This window comes from Leptidea sinapis, chromosome 1 (genome assembly GCF_905404315.1).
Source record: "Leptidea sinapis chromosome 1, ilLepSina1.1, whole genome shotgun sequence".
Taxonomy (NCBI): Eukaryota; Metazoa; Arthropoda; class Insecta; order Lepidoptera; family Pieridae; genus Leptidea; species Leptidea sinapis.
The window spans coordinates 27229816-27251020 of NC_066265.1; the positions used below are offsets into that span (position 1 = coordinate 27229816).

The 21205-nt window shown below is 34.6% G+C and overlaps 1 protein-coding gene across 10 annotated transcripts in view; it reads left to right on the top strand.

Annotated features, from left to right (window-relative positions):
* The window catches only part of LOC126969336 (cAMP-specific 3',5'-cyclic phosphodiesterase), a 607232-nt gene extending 586027 nt beyond the window's left edge, over positions 1–21205 (top strand). For all 10 annotated transcript variants that reach the window (XM_050814693.1, XM_050814700.1, XM_050814745.1 and 7 more), the window contains 4 exons: positions 11999–12092; positions 16266–16375; positions 16601–17728; positions 17976–21205. In XM_050814693.1, coding sequence (XP_050670650.1) covers positions 11999–12092; positions 16266–16375; positions 16601–17728; positions 17976–18038 — 1395 coding nt within the window. In that variant the 3' untranslated portion in view covers positions 18039–21205. The remainder of the gene's footprint in view (positions 1–11998; positions 12093–16265; positions 16376–16600; positions 17729–17975) is intronic.

A 21205-nucleotide genomic window follows, 5' to 3' on the forward strand; every position in this document is an offset into this window, starting at 1 on the left:
ACTAAATACCTACGGTACCAAATCTTTGCTTATTCCAAAGCTCAACTACGACTTGTTAGATCCACAGTGCCTACCTTACTAGAAAACCAATGCATACCCCTGATATTAGGAAATAGTAAATGGTAACTGTTCGTTTAATTTACGCTACTGTTCTATTACTTAATGTCCTATTGCGCCACCGACGCTTATGACGTTCTTGAAAAACCCAAAAATTCTGAGCGGCACTACAATTGCGCTCGTCACCTTGAGACATAATATGTTAAGTCTCATTTGGCCAGTAATTTCACTAGCAACGGCACCCTTCAGACCAAAACACAATAATGCTTACACATTATTGCTTCACGGCAGAAGAAGGCGCCGTTGTGGTACCCATAATCTAGCAGGCATCCTTTAGTCGCCTCTAGTCGCCTCTTACGACACCCTTGGGTCTAGGACTTACCTATTCTTTTTACGGCACAGGCAGCCAAATAAAGTTATAGTTTAGTGCGTTGAATTTTTTTTGAAACAATGTCTTGTAAATTCTGAAATATACTCAATAAATACATACGCGAAGATTTTCAAACATAATATGAAATGTCAACAGCGGCGATCGAAGCCGTAGCCCGTTACTTGGTAGACAGACACGTAATACGCTTCTCGACCAACGGCTTCCACAAATTATCGAATCAAAATCAATCTTATCACCGTATCAATCCAGTTCAAGGAAAGACACTCAAGTAATTTATTCCGATTGCGTATACAAACAAGCCTACTAATGTATTGATCTAATTAGTTATCAGATAACTGGGATGTATGTAAATATACTACGTGTTCAAAGGCACGTTATACGTGAATAAGCGAGGTAGATCTTAATGAATAGTTATCTCGTGGTTGTACGTAAAAAGGCATTCACGCACACATAACTCACGAGACGTGACGTCACTATATTGCGCGTGTAGTGAATCATTTGTGTATCGTGGAGGCAATCGAAACCTTATCTTACGACAGTTACAATAAAATTGATATGTTTATCGTGTTTATTTTTACCTTAAATGTCAGTATTTCGACGGATTATTTAGATATACCGGCAGCCGTGCTCCAGCATCAGAAATCCCATTAAAAATCTGCCGACGATAGCGTAATCTCAAAGTTAAAGAAAATCATCAAATCTAGTTAGTTTTTTTAGGACAAAAATATGTCATGATAAAGATTCCAGTCGAGTCATCAATTTACTATATCAATTTTATAAATATAATATAAAAATTTACTTCATATTATGTACTTATTATATACCCCTCTCCAAACTTCTATTTCACTCTGACGTTGCTGCGAAAAGTTGCGCAGTAACAAAAATATATTCTCGGGGGCGCGTGTGCGGAATACATCAGTCCAAACATATTCGCGAGACAACTTCAGACCGGACTAAGTTAAAATCAGAATATCTCAATTGCCTCGAATATCCCTGTCGTGCTCGATATCTAAAGATTTTTTTCAAGAAGGTTAACCTCAGAAATATTAAGTTCCATGATTAGTTGACCATCGTTTTTAATATTATTTATTTGTATATTCATGTAGCATTGTATTTCCGTGTTTACTGCCATCAATAGTTGCCAGTAAACCTCGCATGAAGTCTCATGGTCGGTATGAAGACTGACAATGTAGGTTGATCGCAAGCAAAGGTTAAATATGTCGTTATATAATAAATAAATAATATGTTTATCAATGTTAGCATATATTAGTCCAATAGCGTTAAACGATTCATCCTTAGATGAAAGATAGGTCTCCGCTACGCTCCAACAAGATATCACACTACCTAAGAGCAATAGCTTTTTTATTATGGCAACTATTAGGTACTTGTGGGCGTGCATCTTGACACTCAATGGCACCTTTCAAATTTTGTAACATACGCTTCGTGTTATTTTACATTGAAATTAATAAAATACAAAATACTTACTGTTGATATGTGATCCCAGTGTCTTTCTTATTTCTTGTAGTATTATTTTTACAACGTACATTTTACTACGCAACCCGGCATTTTAATAAATAAATGATAAAAGTTTGCATTAACAATTGGGAATTTCGAGGTTACACACATATCGCATGATTTACGATAGTTTTGTTTCTTTTCTTGATGTCTGGATTAAAGATCTTGGAGCATGAGCTTCTACCTGATGTGCTGTTGTTAAAACAGACCAACTCTCACGACATAATAGTAGTTTATGTGATTATACATAATAAAGGGATAAATACAGAAGACCCAGCGTGCAATGGAAAGAAGCATCATGAATATAAAGCTGAAAGACAAGCAAAAATCAGAAAACATCCGCAATAAAACGAAAGTGATAGATGCCCTTCAGCATATGAAAAGACTGAAGTGGAAATTGGCTGGTCATGTAGCCAGATCAACAGATGGACGATGGACGAAGCTCGTCACCAATTGGTCTGTACCACAAGACAAGAGAGGACGTCCTAAAGAACGATGGGTTGATGAGATCATAAAAATTGCTGGAGAAAGATGGACTCAAATAGCAAAGTCAAGAACATCCTGGAATATTTTTAAATCAGAGACAAACTAGATTCGGCCCCAACTACCATGTCGTTGAATATCTTACTTATTACAAAACAGTCTATTTTTAGTAGCGTAGCGTGCTGTAATACGACCCCATAATTGGTGTTAGGTGAATTATCAGCTTGCAATGGCCTGTTTCCTTAATCCTGTAACAAAATCCAATCACCAATCCACATAAGGCTTTAGGAACTAATAGAGCGGAGGGAAAATATTTTAAACCCACAGTGGGTATAAAGAAGCACATCAATAGTGCAAACTAGGACTTTGTTAAGTTGCTTGGGAACGCACTAATTCCTTTATTTGTGCAAATAATTTCTATATCTAAACAATTTGTTATGTTTTTAAAGCCTGATGATAGCCCTAACTTCTAGGAGTAATACCCACGACCTCTGGCGTTCCGTGCCAGTGTTCTGCCAACTGAGCTAACCGTTCGAGTGACGTATCGTCGTAAAATCCTGTATGCTTAATTCAACTCTCAGGTTGTGGCTTCATAAAATTTTGTTTTCAAATTTTACTAGTGTAATTTCTGTATCGTCATAATGTAACAACCCACACTCAAGTCTTTTGCATTGTTTAGGTATGTGTATTTATTTGCTGATAGCATGTTTTGTTCAAGGAAACCACACTTGTTATTCATTATTCGCAGTTTATCAATTCTTATTACATTTACCTTTAAATAGAGACATTTTACAGTGAATTTTGTTTAATTACAAAATTCGGTAGGTTTGCAAAACTTACAAGCGTGGTTATAACCTTATTTACAGGATAAAAAAGAAGTTGTCATCGTACGATGACTGTTACTGAAAGAACTTGTTACTGCCGGAGAATATTTTTAAAAGCATACAAATTAAATACGAAAAATTCAGCATACACTATATAGTTTGATTCGGGTAGTGTTGCCAAGATTCTTTATGAGAATGGTTTCACGTTGAGTGCCACACAATCTCGCTATTTTTGTGGAATAGCACCCTGACATGAAATAATTTTGAAGAATATATTACTTTAAATATTTACATCCATTCAAATTAGTATACCTATTGATTGCGCCTTTAACCGAAATAATTGTCCGTTCACGATGATGACTCAAGGACCAACCATTCCCTCGCCAGAGAATGACCCCACCCAGTTCACCATCACAAGCAACGACAAAGAAGCGAGAAAGACAAAGCCTGCCATGGCTTTTGCCACGTTCTACTATCATCAATCATGTCGTGGTCAAATCACTATAAAATTCTTTTTTCAAAACCTATTACTAAATCTTCTTGAACTTCACACATCCCTCTAATAGCGGGCTCATATTTAATGAACGATGTGATCAAAGATAGCTTTGGAACAAAAGAGAAGGAGTATGTGTGATGGATTTTTTCCGCCGTTTTTCTTGGCATGTGAACTAGACCTTAATATTTGTAATAATGTTTTTTAAAGCATTTGAACTAAATTTGAAGTGTTGCTGAACGCGTATCATCACAATGAAGAGGCAATCGTAGTCCGCGGTCTTTTATCAAACTTTCTAGTTTGTTTATAAGTACAGTAATAATTGCAAATTTAATAATATTCACCCAATACTATTGTCGTAGTAGTAGTGTCGCTGTTTCGTTTCATCGAGTTTCAAATAATAATATATTTTTTAAATTTAATATTGACACATTTTTACACAGGCTTTTGCATAGCCTGTGGGTTTGGGTGCAAGATATATTTAATAGAGGCATACGTAGATATAAATAAATAAAAACATCCATGACTCGGACGCAAACATCCATATTCATCATATAAATATATAAATTTATGAGTAGGCAAGTTGTGTTATTGGAAAATGTTTTGCTCAACAGATAAAATTATGGCTAGTAGTAGGGACTAAGATCCCCACTTATACCTATTATAAATATGAATGTAAGTTTGTTTATTACGCTTTTACGCCGGAGCTACTGAACCGATTTTGAAATAAGATACAGCGATAGACTAGAGCTTTTAAAAGGACATAGGCATATATACATTTTATCCTGGAACAATCCATGGCTCTCGCGGGATTTGTTGAAAATTGATATTCATCAATGTACTATAACTATACCAATAGTAGGTTTAGTTTGCCAGAGCAATCTTCCTCGAAATAAGAATCATATAATATATTGGGAACGGGAGCGAAAACGGGAACCGGAACTTTAACATGACATGAGATAATCTTCAATTCAATTTAAAAATCCTTTATCTACGCGGACGAAGTCGCGAACATCAGCTAGTAAATTATAATCTAAACGCCACGCATTTTCCGTATTTAACTTCAGCTTTACAATGACAAATTCGAATTTGAACGAGGAATAATGTTTGACCCTATCACAGTTTCCCTAATGCTACTCAGTAGGAATGTGATAAATAAATTGCAAAATCACTCTTACAGTTAATTTTAAACTAGAGCATGAAAATATCCCTTCTCACATTTCTTTAGAAGTAATGATCGTAAACCACTGCCTCTATATCATTTTATACTCTCTGGCATAACTAGAATGACTGATTCATTTTGTAAGTAGGTTATGTATATCTTATGTGCTCACCCTGTTATTTTTTCTTTGTCTGCTATACGGTACGTCCTTGTATTGCGAAATGTTATTTGTTCTACTTCGCATAACCCACATTATAAAGTCTGTATTTCTTTATTGAAGTTAATCATTTAGCACACAGACCTGTGTAAATACCACTGGACAGGCTGTTCCATATGTTCGACAGCAATTTTTTTGTGCCTATTTGAAGCGCCACTTGCGAGCGTCCAGAGAAATAACTTTGACGTATAATACAAATGGCTGCGAAGGAACGTACAATACTCTGCATTTTGAATTAATTTTGTTCGTTTTCCATTTTTTATTTATACTTCAACAATCAACGTAATAAAGTACACAAGTTTTTTTGGAAATAGTTTCCCACCATCTATCGATGTTTGCTGCGGTTATCATCACTAGTTTTAGTACTGCAGACTCTCGCTGCATTGCCAACAGCGCCAAAATGGCGAATATCAAACAAGCACAAAAGCACTTTGACAGCCGACAGTCCAGTGGTATATAGTAGTGGTCAGTGCCCAAATTCGACATCCTGACGTAAGTTGGTCGCTGTATAGATACAGATATATTATTTTTAGAAGCATTTCACCCATCCAAAAAGTGTCTAACTATACATATTTATATATCTAAAGAAGTTTTCACTTCAAAAATTATTTTCGTATAAAAATTATATATTAATTGGTTTATTTTTACTGCAATATTGTTCTTTCTACAAACTTAAAATAGCACGAGGAAAATTTTTGTTTTGTTACGCCAAGTAGGTATAACTTCTTGCCTGCATACATAACAACACACACTTTTTTATTATTTTCATGCCAATTTATAAAGACTAATGATTTTCCGCAGAGGTCAATGAATAACAGTCATTTTTTGTTGAATTCAAGTGAAAAAAGTGAGTGGCGGCCGGATTTAGTAAAAATATCTCTATTATAAGAACTGATCTCTCAACGTGCTAAAAATAAACCTGTTTTTACAACGTCCACAATTAAACTGTAAAGTTTCTAAAGATAGAGTTGTCATTTAATCCAGTGTACTTACGGCCGGTATTATCCAAATTGGTACAACTTAACAGTGCAGATTAAGGAGTTAATTAACCTGTAGTTTTCCACAATTGAACGATACATGCGTCACAATCATAGAATATACTTGCGGATAGACAACCTGACAGGTCAAAAATTTGTCACCAATTTAGCAAGTAGTTTAATATATCATCAATGCCATCAAAAATATAACTTGTAGAAACAGCAGGTTTCGCAACTCAGTTCTTCCATGTACGAGAACCGTAATACCAAGTTGGTCAATTTATTTAGTTCCTACTTAACTATACTTAATTTACCAGTGGGAGAGGCTCCTTTGCACAGGATGCCGGCTAGATTATGGGTACCACAACGGCGCCTATTCTGCCATGAAGCAGTAATGTGTGAACTTTACTGTTTTTCGGTCTGAAGGGCACCGTAGCTAGTGAAATTACTGGACAAGTGGGACTTAGTGCCGCTCAGAATTTTGGGCTTTTCAAGAATCCTGAGCGGCACTGTATTGTAATGGGCAGGGCGTATCGATTTCCATTAGCTGAACGTCCTGCTCGTCTCGTCCCGTATTTTCATAAATAAAAGTTAGTTGTTACCTAGTTACCTAACCTAACATCATCTTACAGTGACCATAAAAAATAAAAATACTTTATGTTTTAAGTAAATAGACTACCTTATATCATTTCTTTTTGTAGATAATCCAACTTTTTCCTTTCCAGACTTTTGACTCTCTAAAGTGCCATGTAAACTTGCAACACAAACACCAACTGCATTAATAACTTTGTAATGTCATATGTAATATAACGGATTACAAAGTTATTTATGCTGTTGGTGTATCTAGATAGTTGGATCGAAATTGCAAAATATTTTGATTTTATCGTTTTTTTTTATGAAAATTAGGAACGAGTCAAGCTGGACGTACAACTGGTGGTAATTGATACGCCCTGCTCATTACAATGCAGTGCTGTTCAGGAAAGATCAAAAAATTCTGAGCGGCACTAAAACTGCGCTCGTCACCTTGAGACATAAGATGTTAAGTCTCATTTGCCCAGTAATTTCACTAGCTACGGCGCCCTTCAGACCGAAATATAGTAATGCTTACACATTACTGCTTCACGCAGAAATAGTACGTTGTGGTACCCATAATCAAGCCGGCATTCTGTGCAAAGAAGCCTCAAACTGATTGATTTATACACAAGATGCTAATTGTATTCTAAGTTTGAAGCTTATATGTCTACGTGAAGTGCCTTAAACTTATGATGATAAGTCAGTCAGTCAGTCAGTGAGTGACAAAATTAGGAATCTTTGACTAGTTATAATTTTTAAACTACTGGTTAAAAAACAATGAAAGGAGATCGCCAAAATCCAATACACCTTTGGGCCCAAGCCGTACAGCGATAATTCTTACCTAATAAATTGGTAAATAATTCATGATTTAGATTCTCAAAGATTTTTTTTTAAATTCTATGGGGCTTACAAGAAAAAAATATTTTTGAAAGGGTTAGGTTAGGTTATATGACACGTGTCAAGGGTGTGCGAAAGCGTTTCTGCGGCCCAACTACCGGGCGACGATACGAAAACCGTGGGGTTTAAGGCGATAGGAGTCCAATATAAGAATTATTATGACTTTGGTGAGGTGGCATGACGATTATTCCACAACAAAAAAGGTTTATACTTCACGTATCAAATGCTGAAGAACGAAAAGATTTGCTCCACAAAAGTATATTTAAATATACCACGCTTATTACTGAGAGCAGAGTACGCCCACACAAGCACATACACACACACACACACATTATATTACTTGTAATTTACAAATTTAAAGTCATCTATTGTTATTAATGCTCTTCTAGCTACTAGTACAGATGTATACTATTTTAATCATTGTGATCCTATATCTCGGGGTGAGGTCCTGGTGATCTGTAATACAGGGTCAACCTACTTCAGACACCAGCTCCTCACAAAATACTAGCTGTTAAAAAATGTAACACTACTGTACTGTTTTAGCTTTGAGATCTTTGTGAGGAGATAATAAATAGATATTTATTATTATTTTTATTATATTTATTATTTATACAATGCCTACTTAACCATTCAGGCTTCTAGTTTTACACACAACGAAATTTTATTTGTCGACAGGTCAAAAATGGCCTGAACTGTACTTGTTTTTGTATAGTGTGTATGTAGTGAAGTATAATAAACAATGTATGTGGCGTATGTGAAAGGAAAGGCAAGAGCTTTCACTAATTTTCTGTTGCTTTTTGTACGAGGAAAAAGTCTAAGTGAAATTTTATGAGTAATAACTATGTATATGTTTTAAAAGTGATAACACTCACTTCTGGGATTAATTAAACAAATAAAACTGAAAAAAAAAAATTATCAACGATATGTCACTCGAACGGTTGGCTCAGTTGGTAAGAGCGCTCGCACGGAACGCGAGAGGTCGCGGGTTCAAGTCCTGAATCGTTCATAATATTTTGTTTTCATTTTATATTTGTGTATGTATTATTATGTTTATATTAGCGCAGAAGAGTACTTCTTCTTTCATAAACGTAAAAGCAGTTCTTGTCTCGCGTTCTAAGACTTGTTAACCGAAAAAAAACTGTAACCGTCTAACTTTTAAGCATACCAAGAACTTTTTAATCGGTTTTGCTAAACCTTTAAATGAGATTTTACGGTTTTTTGGTTATTTAACTTAATCCGCTTTAGAAAGGTGCTTTTATCCCCGATTTATTTATTACAATTTCAATTTTATTGATATGTATTAACCTAATATTTATTCAACAATACCCCACAGAACAAGCATAAGGCGTTAATGGTATATTAATGAAGGTTATAGCATTATCTCCCAAAACGTTTTAATAAAAAATGTGTGTGCACTTGTGTATGCACGCAAGAAGTTCTACTTCTATGGCCTAACGAAGCAAAAATCCTTAAAATTATTTATTCCTCGAGCTATTCTACGTAGAAACCATAACGAATGTCGCAAACGGCAGAAAATTTTAGGAACCAACCTCACCCTTTTGTGTTACAGTGATGTGCACGCATCTTAAAATTTCACTCTCATATTTTTTTCATAACGCACTTTTTTTTAAATTTATTTAATCATAAATATATGCACAGTTGGTACTTCAATTTTACATCTCGCCAAACTGTTGCAACAGTTTGTTGGCGAGTTTACGCTCTTAGACTATATTATACTATTGTGCATCTATAATATATAATACCTAATTTGTTCGTTACATACACTATTACTAATACACATATAACATTACACACATATCATTACTTAGTTATCAATTCATTATATTCCTAAAAACATATTAAAATCTTACCTGTATACATATAACTAAACTATACTACTTTAAATATTAAGGCTTACGTGGAGACGTTAAGAAAGTGTTCTTTTAATTTTTTCTTAAGTACTACTTTACAGTCTTTTTATCCTCTCGTAACCATTCTATACCATTAAAAATTTTAGGCACAACATATTCCCTTAATCTTTCTCCGTAGTAGTTACCTAAAGAAGTATAAGTTCAATAAAATGCAAAACCGGTTTGATCGGGTACGAACCGTTAAATTTAAAGTCGGTTCCAAGCTTTACCCTTATCGTTAATGGTGTTTGTCGTTTACGAGCCCGCAAGATGTGTATCATTAAGCTTACCTTGAACACACACTTCCTATCTCCCGGTAACGCGAGGGATAACTAACGCGCAAGGCGATATCTATCTATGTCAAGTACGATTCTAATATTATTAACTGATTTCAATTCGCTTTACTCTAACCATGATATAAGTAACTCGAGCTTTAAAGGCCGGTTTTATTTATAGTATAAAGGACAAACGAGGCTTTGGGTCATTTGATAGTAAGCTCACATACAGCCAAACTGGAATGAAATCCCGTATTTCGAAGGTCCAAAAGGCTGGAATTTGCTCCTGTGATTCCTCTGCTGATGATCAGGGGACCCGTCTTCCATAAAATAAACACTCTCACTCAATAAATGCTCCCGTGAAAGCACTTTTTCTGTTTAGATATACGACGACCTGTATAGCCGAGTGGTTAGCGATCCTACCTATTAAGCTAGAGGTCCCAGGTTCCGGTAGGTGCAAGCATTTATATGATGAATATGGATGTTTTTTTCCGAGTCATGGATGTTTAAATGTATTTATGTATGTTTATATGAATTTATGTATGTTTAAGTAAGTAAATTGTATTAAATATAACATTGTCTTGTAACCCATAACACAAGCTATATATGCTTAACTTGGGGCAAGATAATTTGTGTAAAAAGTGTGTCAATATTATTTTTATATAAAGGGCGTCGTAGCTTATGAAAATAGTAAGCAAATGAGACAGTTCCAAAGACTAACAGTTCAGATATGGATTCACAAACAAAATTATAAAAACAACTCGGAGTAGTAATTGTATAAAACAAAAATATCCTGGACTTATGAAGAAATTCACTTATCGACTTGTGTCTCTTTGTAAACGGTGGGTTATCGTTTATGTAACAATTTCTCATACTTATCTCAAACTTGCTGAATATCAGCATTATTACACTTTGGAATTGAGGTATTAATATATATATATGTGACAAGTATACCTAATACTTGCAGCAGTGACGTAGCGTGCCTTGGCGGGCCCCGTATAAAATTTTTCTTTGAAGCCCTTATGAAGGGTAAAGCTTTGTCACAAAAGAAACAAAATGTTTGCATAAAGTTTAAAGAAATATTTATTAATAATAATTATCTAATCAGTCGCTTTTTCCAAAATTTTTCCAAACAATTCAAATTAAATATACTTACACTGTATTTGCCTTTTTTTCGGCAAGCAGCAAAAGTATTTATTAATTTGTTCTTACCCACCTCGGGGGCCCCGGACGTATAATTGATACACGCGGCGGATACGGCAGTAGCTTGCAGTGCTGAATCAATTTAGGATATCAAAAATTCTGAGTGGCGCTGTATTACAGTGTAATTGTAGTACGCATGGCGTAGAAACAAGTAAACATAAATCTCGTCTCACTACTTCTTTTATTTTTCAAAAAAAGGGCTGGGTTTGTTCATTACAAAAATTTCTTCACAGCCGCTCGTAGTTACATCTTTGGAATACTCTGGTAATGGTAATGCTAATGCCTGTGTTAAAAGAAAGCGTGGGTCATGAAAGACCCGTAAGTTTTTCGTCGGAATTCCATTGAAGAAGTATGTGAAACAAAATGTCAACCAATCTCTTGTTTTTATTAAGCTTTGACGTCATTTTACTTTTACGACTTCATTTATCAAATTTAATTCAATAACAATGTACAGAATTACTTAATTAGAGGCGAAATCTTTGTAGATATCAATTTATAAGTAAACACAGGCAGTAAACAAAATACTTTCACCATTGATGTAAAAAAATTCACAAAGATATTGTACAAAAAATTACGCAAGTTCCAGAGTTAAATATATTTTAATAATAGTTTACCTTAGTAACGCGGCGAATATAGTATTTCGGAAGATCTGTAGTGTATCAGAATTCCGGGAAAGTATTACTTATAAGAATAAAGATATTATAAAATCGATGACGGATCTTGGCTTCGTTAAGTGGAGGCAATGCGTAGCGGCTAGCGGCGCTTAACAGTTCAGTTCATCGTCAGCTTTCAATACAAGCGGACGTCTATGACCAAGTGAGAAATATAATAGTGACTTGTAAGCGGATACATTAGTGATAGTGTTTTAATCATTGATAAGTCCGAGACTTGAAGGATTTAATAAATGTGTAATAAAATGCGTGTGTGTTCTGAGAGGAGTAACTCACGTTGCGCGTCTAGAAGCTGGTTCAAGCGACGCACTTCTAAGATCACTCAGTCATTGGCGATCTTCCATTTACAGTTCAAACGGATGCTGAATAAGGAGCTAAGCCACTTCTCCGAGTCCAGCAAAACCGGCAACCAGGTCTCCGAATATATCTGCTCTACATTTTTGGGTATGTCTTCTTTTTTACTAAATTTTTAAAAAATTAAAATAAAAAATAAAAATATTAAAAAGAGATATAAATCCTTTGTAGCATAATTGCATTGTATTAAAGTGATTTAAAATTCAAAAGATGAATGTAATGTTTAATAATAGTGCATGTAAATGTTATATGTAAGTGTGTGTATCGTTAGAGCTGGTGTTATTTTTTCATTCAGAATTTTCATGTCTTTTTTGGAAATATTTTTACAATCTCTTTGACAATTAATTATTCTAGGGATTATCAATCTAAGGCCTATCTAACTATCTTATCATTCTGGCCACCTCTGAGCCTGTAGATATTCAGATTAAATTAAAGGAAAGTTCAGAATAAGTAACTCCGAAGAAATTGGGATATATAATATATTTCTGCCGTGAAGCATTAATGTGTAAACATTACTGTGTTTCGGTCTGTAGGGCGCCGTAGCTAGTGAAATTACTGGGAACAAATGAGACTTAACATCTTATGTCTCAAGGTGACGAGCGCAATTGTAGTGCCGCTCAGAATTTTTGGGTTTTTCAAGAATCCTGAGTGGCACTGCATTGTAATGGGTAGGGCGTATCAATAACCATCAGCTGAACGTCCTGCTCGTCTCGTTCCTTACTTTTATAAAAATATATATATATATATATATATATATATATAAATCCCTCGCCATATGGATGTGTTCCGTTCTCGATAGTATGGTTCTCAAAGAACTTTATTCCTAAAATGGAGGGATAGAATCCCACCGTTTTTCCAGGTCGATACTAAATAGGTACCTTCACACACGTTTACCCACTTTATTCCTCTGAGGTTGCAAGCATGGGCTTCGGTCACCCATGAAAAACATAAAGTTAATTAATTGTCTTGAATTTTATTTGACTCGGGTATACACTAATATTTAAGGTTTATATTTGAAACTAGTTCAAATTGTATCTGTAACACCATTAAAGGCTTTGAACTCTTAGTAAGTGTTCGATAACGATCTTCTTTAGATAATTTATACGTCTAGTTAGTCTCTTGCTGTTAGGCAACGCATTACAACAGGCCAGGTTTATTACTTTAGTGTGCAAGACCGCCACGTCTTACACTCACGATTCGTATGTCAATTTATTTTAGTATGCATGCGTTGCTGAAAATAGAGGTTAACAGTGCACCGCTATTTTTTTTCGACGTTTTCACAGCTGACCCAGTCTATCTAGATGTATGGGTTATCTAAACAATCACCTTCTATACCAAAATAGAGATCTTTTATATTTATCATACCTATATTCTAAAATTGAATACACGTACAATTATATAACAATCGCAAATTATCAATTGCCACTTACGTAAATTACTTTCGCGGCTGTAAAGAAACCTTTACAGTCAAGCTGAATGAATAAATTGATGCGAAGAAGTGCTACTGCAGTTCAGAAAACAGGTGTAATTTTATTGTAATGTAAAAACATTCTCGGAAAATATATTTTGTAAACAAACACATTAAAACTGATTGAATAACAAAATGTCTAGCCGCATTCCGTGGCAGTGTTGTTGTTTTGATGTATTTATATACTGCGAATGAATGCGTAGTAAGTTTACTATAGTACAGTAGGAATGTAGGTAAATTAGTCTAAATTGAAAACGGGTCGTGAATTCACGCTGAAAAGTGTATATTGTTATTTTTGATAACTCAATAAATGTTTTCTGTAATGACAACTGTAGTACCTATAATATAATTACCGACGACCCATTAGGCCGAATGGTTAGTGACCCTGACTACTAAGCTGGAGGTCCTGGGTTCGAATCCCGGTAGGTGCAATCATTTATATGATGAATATGTATGTTTAAGTATTAAATATATCGTTGTGTTGCACCCATAATACAGGCTATGCCTAGTTTGGGGCAAGATAATTTGTGTAAGAGTGTGTCAATATTATTATTATTATTATAATTAGTCAGCAATGAAACTCGCTTGATGATAGTGAAAACTCCGTCCATCACATCAGTAATTGGCCGTCGAGTACCGCCGATCGACTTTTTTAATGACACCTAAAACATACTGGGGAAACTAAACAAAGGCAGATATCTTAGATCATTTATATGTGTAGATAGAGTCACTTGCTGTTAGACAACCGATAAAAACAGGCCAGGAATATTAGTTTAGTGTGCATGACAAGCTACGTCTTACACTCGCGATTTGCATGACACTTTGTGTTAGTGTGCGTGAATTGCTCAAAATAGAGGTTAGTTCTAAAGTCAATTTTTACATCGTTTTCACAGCCGTCATAGTCTATCTAGACGTATAAACGATCTTAAGGATGACTGGGACAGCTGTGAAAACGTTGAATAAAATTGAGGTTAACTGTTAACCTCTATTTTAGCAATGCACGCACACTAACAAAAAGTCACATACAAATCGCGAGTGTGAGATGTAGCTTGTCACGCACACTAAAGTAATAAATCTGGCCTGTTTTCATCGGCTGTCGTACAACACGACGCTCTCTCTCTAAACATAATATATCTCTGTCTAGACATATAAATTATCTAAAACTAAAACGTGCTACCCGCGCCTCTTAATTTTAGATGAATCGTTGCCATAGTTAAAATTTACTAATTAAACATTTGTACTACCAAAAATACTCTCTAATAGCTAAAGATATATACACCCAGATGTGGAAGTAATGTGCAATATTCCCAATATTCCCGAACCCGCAACCCAGTCAAAATCACAAAGACTTAAAATTTCGAAACAAAATTTATCTCCACGAAAGTTGTCGCTTTTGCTATTTAAATATGATAAAAAGCTGAAAGATTATGTAATAGTAGTGGCATAATTAAATTTGTAATGGGAGATAATTGCTTGTAATTGTAAAAGAGGCTAATTAATACTTAAGTACAGTTTTAACAGCGACAATAATTGATGTACCTATCTTAATTATTGTGAAGGTCAGTTGCTAGAGTTACGCATGATGATTCAAAGAGAGATTAATAAAATGGATGCTATTTCTAACATGGTACAGAACTGGTTATAATTACATTTATCTAGGATTTCCACGCAGTAGGCTTGGTAAATTTCAAGGTATACATTTCAGAATACATCTAAGCCTTACAGATACTTTATTACATAAAAAAGGAAATAAAACAGCAACATCTTATTTCTCAAGGTTTTTTTATACCAGCCATCGTCCTTAAAATAATTACCGTAGGTGGGAGAGACAGTTTTACCAGTAAGAGGTTCCTTTGCACAGGATGCCGGCTAGTTTAGGGGTAGGTACTACAACGGTGCCTATTTCTGCCGTGAAGCAGTAATATGTAAGCATTATTGTGTTTGGGTTGGAAGGGCACCGTAGAAATTAGTGGTCAAATGAGACTTAACATCTTATGTCTCAAGGTGACGAGCGCAATCCGCTCAGAATTTTTGGGTTTTTCAAGAATACTGAGGGTCACTGCATTGTAATGGGCAGGGCGTTTCAATTACCATCAGCTGAACGTCCTGCTCGTCTCGTCGCTTATTGTTATAGAAAAAACAAAGCAACAAGCAATACAAAAAAATTTCAACAAAGCGAGCAACAACACAATATTATTTTCATGGAAAATATTTTTCTGGTAGAAAATAGAAAGCCACCAAAATTTTGCTAGCAATTTCATAATTAAATAAGTAAAATAAATAAAAAAAATAAGTAAAAATCCGAGCTAATCACTGATTGCGAACCTTTGATATAAATTATTTAGTTACATTAAGTACTATTTTTTAATAAAACGCATTTTTTATCAATCGCACTACGCAGTGCCCTTTATCTTTTTGATAAGATTGGATTTGGCCGACTTTTACATAAAAATAAGGCGTTTAGAGGTTCTTTTGAATAGTATTATTTATATTGCGCAAAAAAATATAGGCGAAAAAAAAGTAAAATCAATAAGTTTGCTTGTATGGATTGAGTTCAGTGACCTAGAATCGTTTTGTTATATAAAATATATAATCAAGTTTGTAGAATCACCTACTTTCTTGTGGTATGATAAAATCGACAGTGATAATATGCCCTCATTTATATTTGGTTGTGCAAACTTATGTCATGTTTTACTTAATGATAATTGATACGCTAAAGATTACCTAATTAATGGTCTAATTAACAATTGCAAAAATGCGAACATAACCATAATGTCCTCTTCTTGTCTTTACAGATAAACAACAAGATATCGACCTGCCATCTTTGCAAGTTGAAGAAAATGTTGAACGTAAACAGAAAAAAGAGAAGCCTCGCCATAGCGGCCCGGGGACAACGATGTCTCAAGTGAGTATGAAGTTATCGAAGAATTTTCTCTTTAACAATTTTACCTTTCACTTTTGGTAACTGATCAAAAAACTCTGTGCATCAAATTTATTTTTAATGCGAGTATACGGCAGATTTACAATCAAGAAAATCGCACTATTGAAATTCAAATTGAATAGCTAATTGTTCAATAATGATTGGTGTCGCTAAAATTTAACATTATCTTATGTTTTAATTTTTTTTCAGATTTCGGGTGTTAAAAGAGCACTTACACACACCAATAGTTTCACTGGTGAGCGTGTTCCACGATATGGCGTTGAAACACCACATGAAGAAGAATTGGGCAAGTGCTTAGGAGAACTCGACCGATGGGGTATCGACATATTTCGTATTGGCGATCTATCCGGCGGACGACCGCTCACAGCTGTAGCTTATGCAGCATTTACATCTCGAGACCTACTTACAACACTTCAAGTACCTGCACGAACTTTCATAGCGTTTGCTGTGACGTTGGAAGAGCATTACAATCGTGAGAACCCCTTCCACAACTCGCTACACGCAGCTGACGTCGCCCAATCTACTCACGTACTACTAAACACACCAGCACTCGATGCCGTATTCACACCTATAGAAGTTTGTGCTGCACTCTTTGCAGCATGCGTTCACGATGTAGACCACCCTGGTCTGACTAATCAGTTTCTGGTTAACTCTAGCTCCGAATTAGCTCTAATGTACAATGACGAATCTGTTCTTGAAAATCACCACCTCGCTGTAGCCTTTAAACTACTGCAAAATGATGGATGTGACATATTCGTAAACCTTCACAAGAAACAACGACAGACCTTAAGAAAGATGGTGATTGATATGGTCCTGTCGACAGATATGTCAAAACACATGAGCCTTCTTGCAGATCTGAAAACTATGGTGGAAACTAAGAAGGTCGCTGGAAGCGGAGTTTTGTTGTTAGACAATTACACTGACAGAATACAAGTGTTAGAGAATCTCGTTCATTGTGCTGATCTGAGTAATCCAACCAAACCTTTACCTTTATATAAACAATGGATTCAGTTGCTAATGGAAGAGTTCTTCCTGCAAGGAGACAGGGAAAGGGAACACGGCATGGACATTAGCCCCATGTGTGACAGGCATAATGCCACGATAGAGAAATCTCAAGTTGGTTTCATTGACTATATTGTTCATCCACTATGGGAGACATGGGCTGATCTTGTACATCCGGATGCTCAAGATATTTTAGACACACTTGAAGAAAACCGGGACTACTATCAGAGTATGATCCCACCGTCACCACCACCAATACCTGTTCAGTCTCATTCAAATCTTGATGACGATCGTCCTGAGCAAATCCGATTTCAGGTAAGCATAATTTACTACAAACATCAAGTTTTATTCATTATAAACGAAAAATTCTCTCCATGTGAACTATCATATCTATTATCTGATTCCAAAGTCTGCAGGCAGCTCTACATTAATAAATTAGCTAATTTAAGTATATTATTTTCTCTTAATATCTTATGGTCAAATTTGCTCCATTACATTCTGACCCTGACAAATACCTAACTATATTTTTCATAATTTTTCAAATGTCCAATCTTTTTAACAGGTAACACTCGAAGAAGGCGAAGGATCAGAAGATTGTGACGAGGAAGGAGATGGTGGGATGTGACGGAAACTTTTGGGAATTTGTAAGAAACTCTCTGAGAAAATGCAAGTATGGTGGAAGCTGTGGCAGTAGTGTCAGCTTGGCAAGCCATGTGTGATCGTACTCAGTTCGTCAAGCTCCGCGGCGAAAGACTCTTGTTGGATAATAATAACACTTGTTTACGCTTATATACTGATGGAATGTAACGATTGTTGTTTGTAGTCGTGTCATTTCGATCATAATTATTTGTATGTGAGTTATACGCAGTGTTGTTTAGAGTTACCTAACGTCAAAATTATTATATCCCTCCACTGACTGTGTAACAATTCGATTGACTAGTGTTATATTATACCACGGTTTTGTTTTTCTAACCAAAGATGTATGAAGTCGACTTTTAGTTCAATCTCGATTTTACTGTAAGTAGTTGTTCTCCAATTTGTAAAATAACATTTTATAATTAGATTTAGTCGTCGACACCATACGTCGATAATTTTAAGGACATTGAAAACGCTTATTAATTGGTATGAAAGGGTAATTTATATCGTCATATCATCCATATTTCTCATATTAAATACGGGTTTGCGATACTGATGTTGTTCAACAAATTTAACTAACATTACGTATCCATTCAACTATTTTAAGGTAAAATGTAAAAGGCTTTCGGATTTGTCATAATGTCTTTTTGAATATTGAATATTCAGTCAGAATCATAAAAGACATGAGTGAAACCGAAATTATTATGGCAAATACTTGTTTTATCTATTCTTCATTCTTTGTTATTTTACTACCTATAGCACCTCATTTTTTATTATGGATCGCTGGCGATCTTGTTATTTCTCTTAGAATAATGTATTATTTTTATATTCCTAATTCTAGTTTCTCACCGAAAGTCGTGATTTATTATAATAATTTTTAGTGCAACTAACGTTTAGGGCTTGAAATCTTATGTGATTTGTTTAAAAGTATCTAACTAACCATTGTGTGGTTTGTAACTGAATAAAAAAAAATAAGAGTTTTCTCGTTGTTTAAACACGTAGGCCGGATCTTGCAATAGTAGATAACAATAATTAGGATTTATGGTATATATGCTATGATTTTGGTTTTTTTTTAAATCTACGCGCACAATGCCTTTTATAAGCTTTATGATAATATTCTTTAAAATACGGAATCCCATACTTTTGATGACCAAAAGAAAAAAACTTGTATCCGCAAACTCCATGTCAAAATTATTTTTGTTTATTTCAAATAACGACTCCCTTTGTTTTCACAAAATATATTATTCAGCAACAATGAATGAACCTACCTATGTAACTTTTAGTTGACTGTATTACGTTTGCATTTCGTAGTATCTATTAATTTAGACAACAACTATGTTAAAAGAGCTGGTCTCTACATTTGTATGTACTCAAAAGATATTTGTTTTTTATTTAATGATTCATTGTTCCTAAATTATTATTATTTTCTTTCGTGTCAATCCCTAGTATTATAACCGAAAGTATTTCCTAAATCATAAGATCCATCTTTCATAAAATTTATGTAAAGAATTAAGGTCCAATGTACGTTACTTTCGTAGAATAGAATCATTATCAGCTGGTTTATTAAACTGATATAATGGATGGTAGTCTGTGGTTGTCTGTGGTTTTGAACAATGTCGGACTTGTACACATGTCGATAACGACATAAAAATAAAACGCTTATATACTAATAATAATTAATGTTATAGATATGTTACGCTTAGATAAATTTGTTTTAAATATTGTATGTACGTAATCGTTTAAAATAATATTTGTACCTATTTATTAGTGAGTGTCGTGTACATAGATTGTACGAATACACGAAAATCTGTAAGGGTTAATGATCCATCGGAATCATATAATAATTGTCAAATAATAAGTACCTATAATTAACTCGCGTCACTAAAAAAATTGCAATGTAGAAGAGTATAGTAATACCAACTTATCTGTGAAGTGGCAAAAATATGAACTACGGACGCCATGTTGAAATGTCATTCGACTGTCAGTGTCAACTACTTTCGAGTGTTCCGTGTGTTTTATTGCGATACTTCTGAATTTTAAGCGTTAAATATGCCCCGACTTTTGTGCACATACGAATTAATTAGAAACACTGAAAAGACGATGGCGACACCCATCAGTTCACAGATAAGTTGGTGACACTGTAACCAATAATTAGAGCTTAGATAATTTATACGTCTAGATAGACTGACAGTTGTGAACACGTAGAAAAACAATGTGTGTGTACTTTCAAATGTTAATGCACGCAAGAAGTTATACCTCTTTGGCCTAACAAAGCAAAAATCCTTAAAATTATTTATCCCTCGTGCTTAGTTTGTAGAAAGAACAATATTGTAAAAATCTTGCAACTATGACTGATAATTAGTTATTAAATAGCGAATACGGCTATGCGGGCTTGAACCCTTTGCGTATAATAATGGACGAAGATACCAAAAAATAATAATAATAATAAATAAAAAAAACGAATGTCGCAAACGTCAGAAAAATTTTAGGAACCAACTTTACCCTGTTACTTTTGTGTTAAAGTGATGCGCGCGCATCTTAAAATTTCACTCTCATAATTTTTCATAACGTGCCTAAAGAAGTATAACTTCAGAAAATTAAGGCGAACAGTTAGCCTCTGTTTTCAGCAACGCACGCACACTAAGTGACTAACGTATTGCGAGTGTTAAACTTAGCTGTCATCCACATTAAATTGTGTGCCTATCTAGACCTGTGTATAAATTTTCTAAGATTTAGAGTTACCTATAATAATTATAGACGGTATATCCTTCTCACAAATTACTTACATGTCTCTGTGTACAAGTGAAAGTTACAATTTACAATATTGATGTTTTAGCTGACTTCATCTTATTTGTCGAATATTATCTAGGCTACTTACCAAAGAACAAAAAGTAGATTATAAATTTTATGTGCATCTGGTATGACACTTATATCGAATTTTACTTGAGGCGATTTCAATGTTGTTCTATGTGTTTGTCTGTATGACGAACTATTGCTAATTGGAAGTTAAATGAATTTTAACAGTGTTAAAGGTATGCAATGCTGGTCATATGCATGTCTTTTATGTTTAAATTATAATAGCTTATTATAGTTTAAATAAAATTTGAGTTGATCTAAAAATATTAATGTATTTAGAATAAAGAAATATTGAAGGAA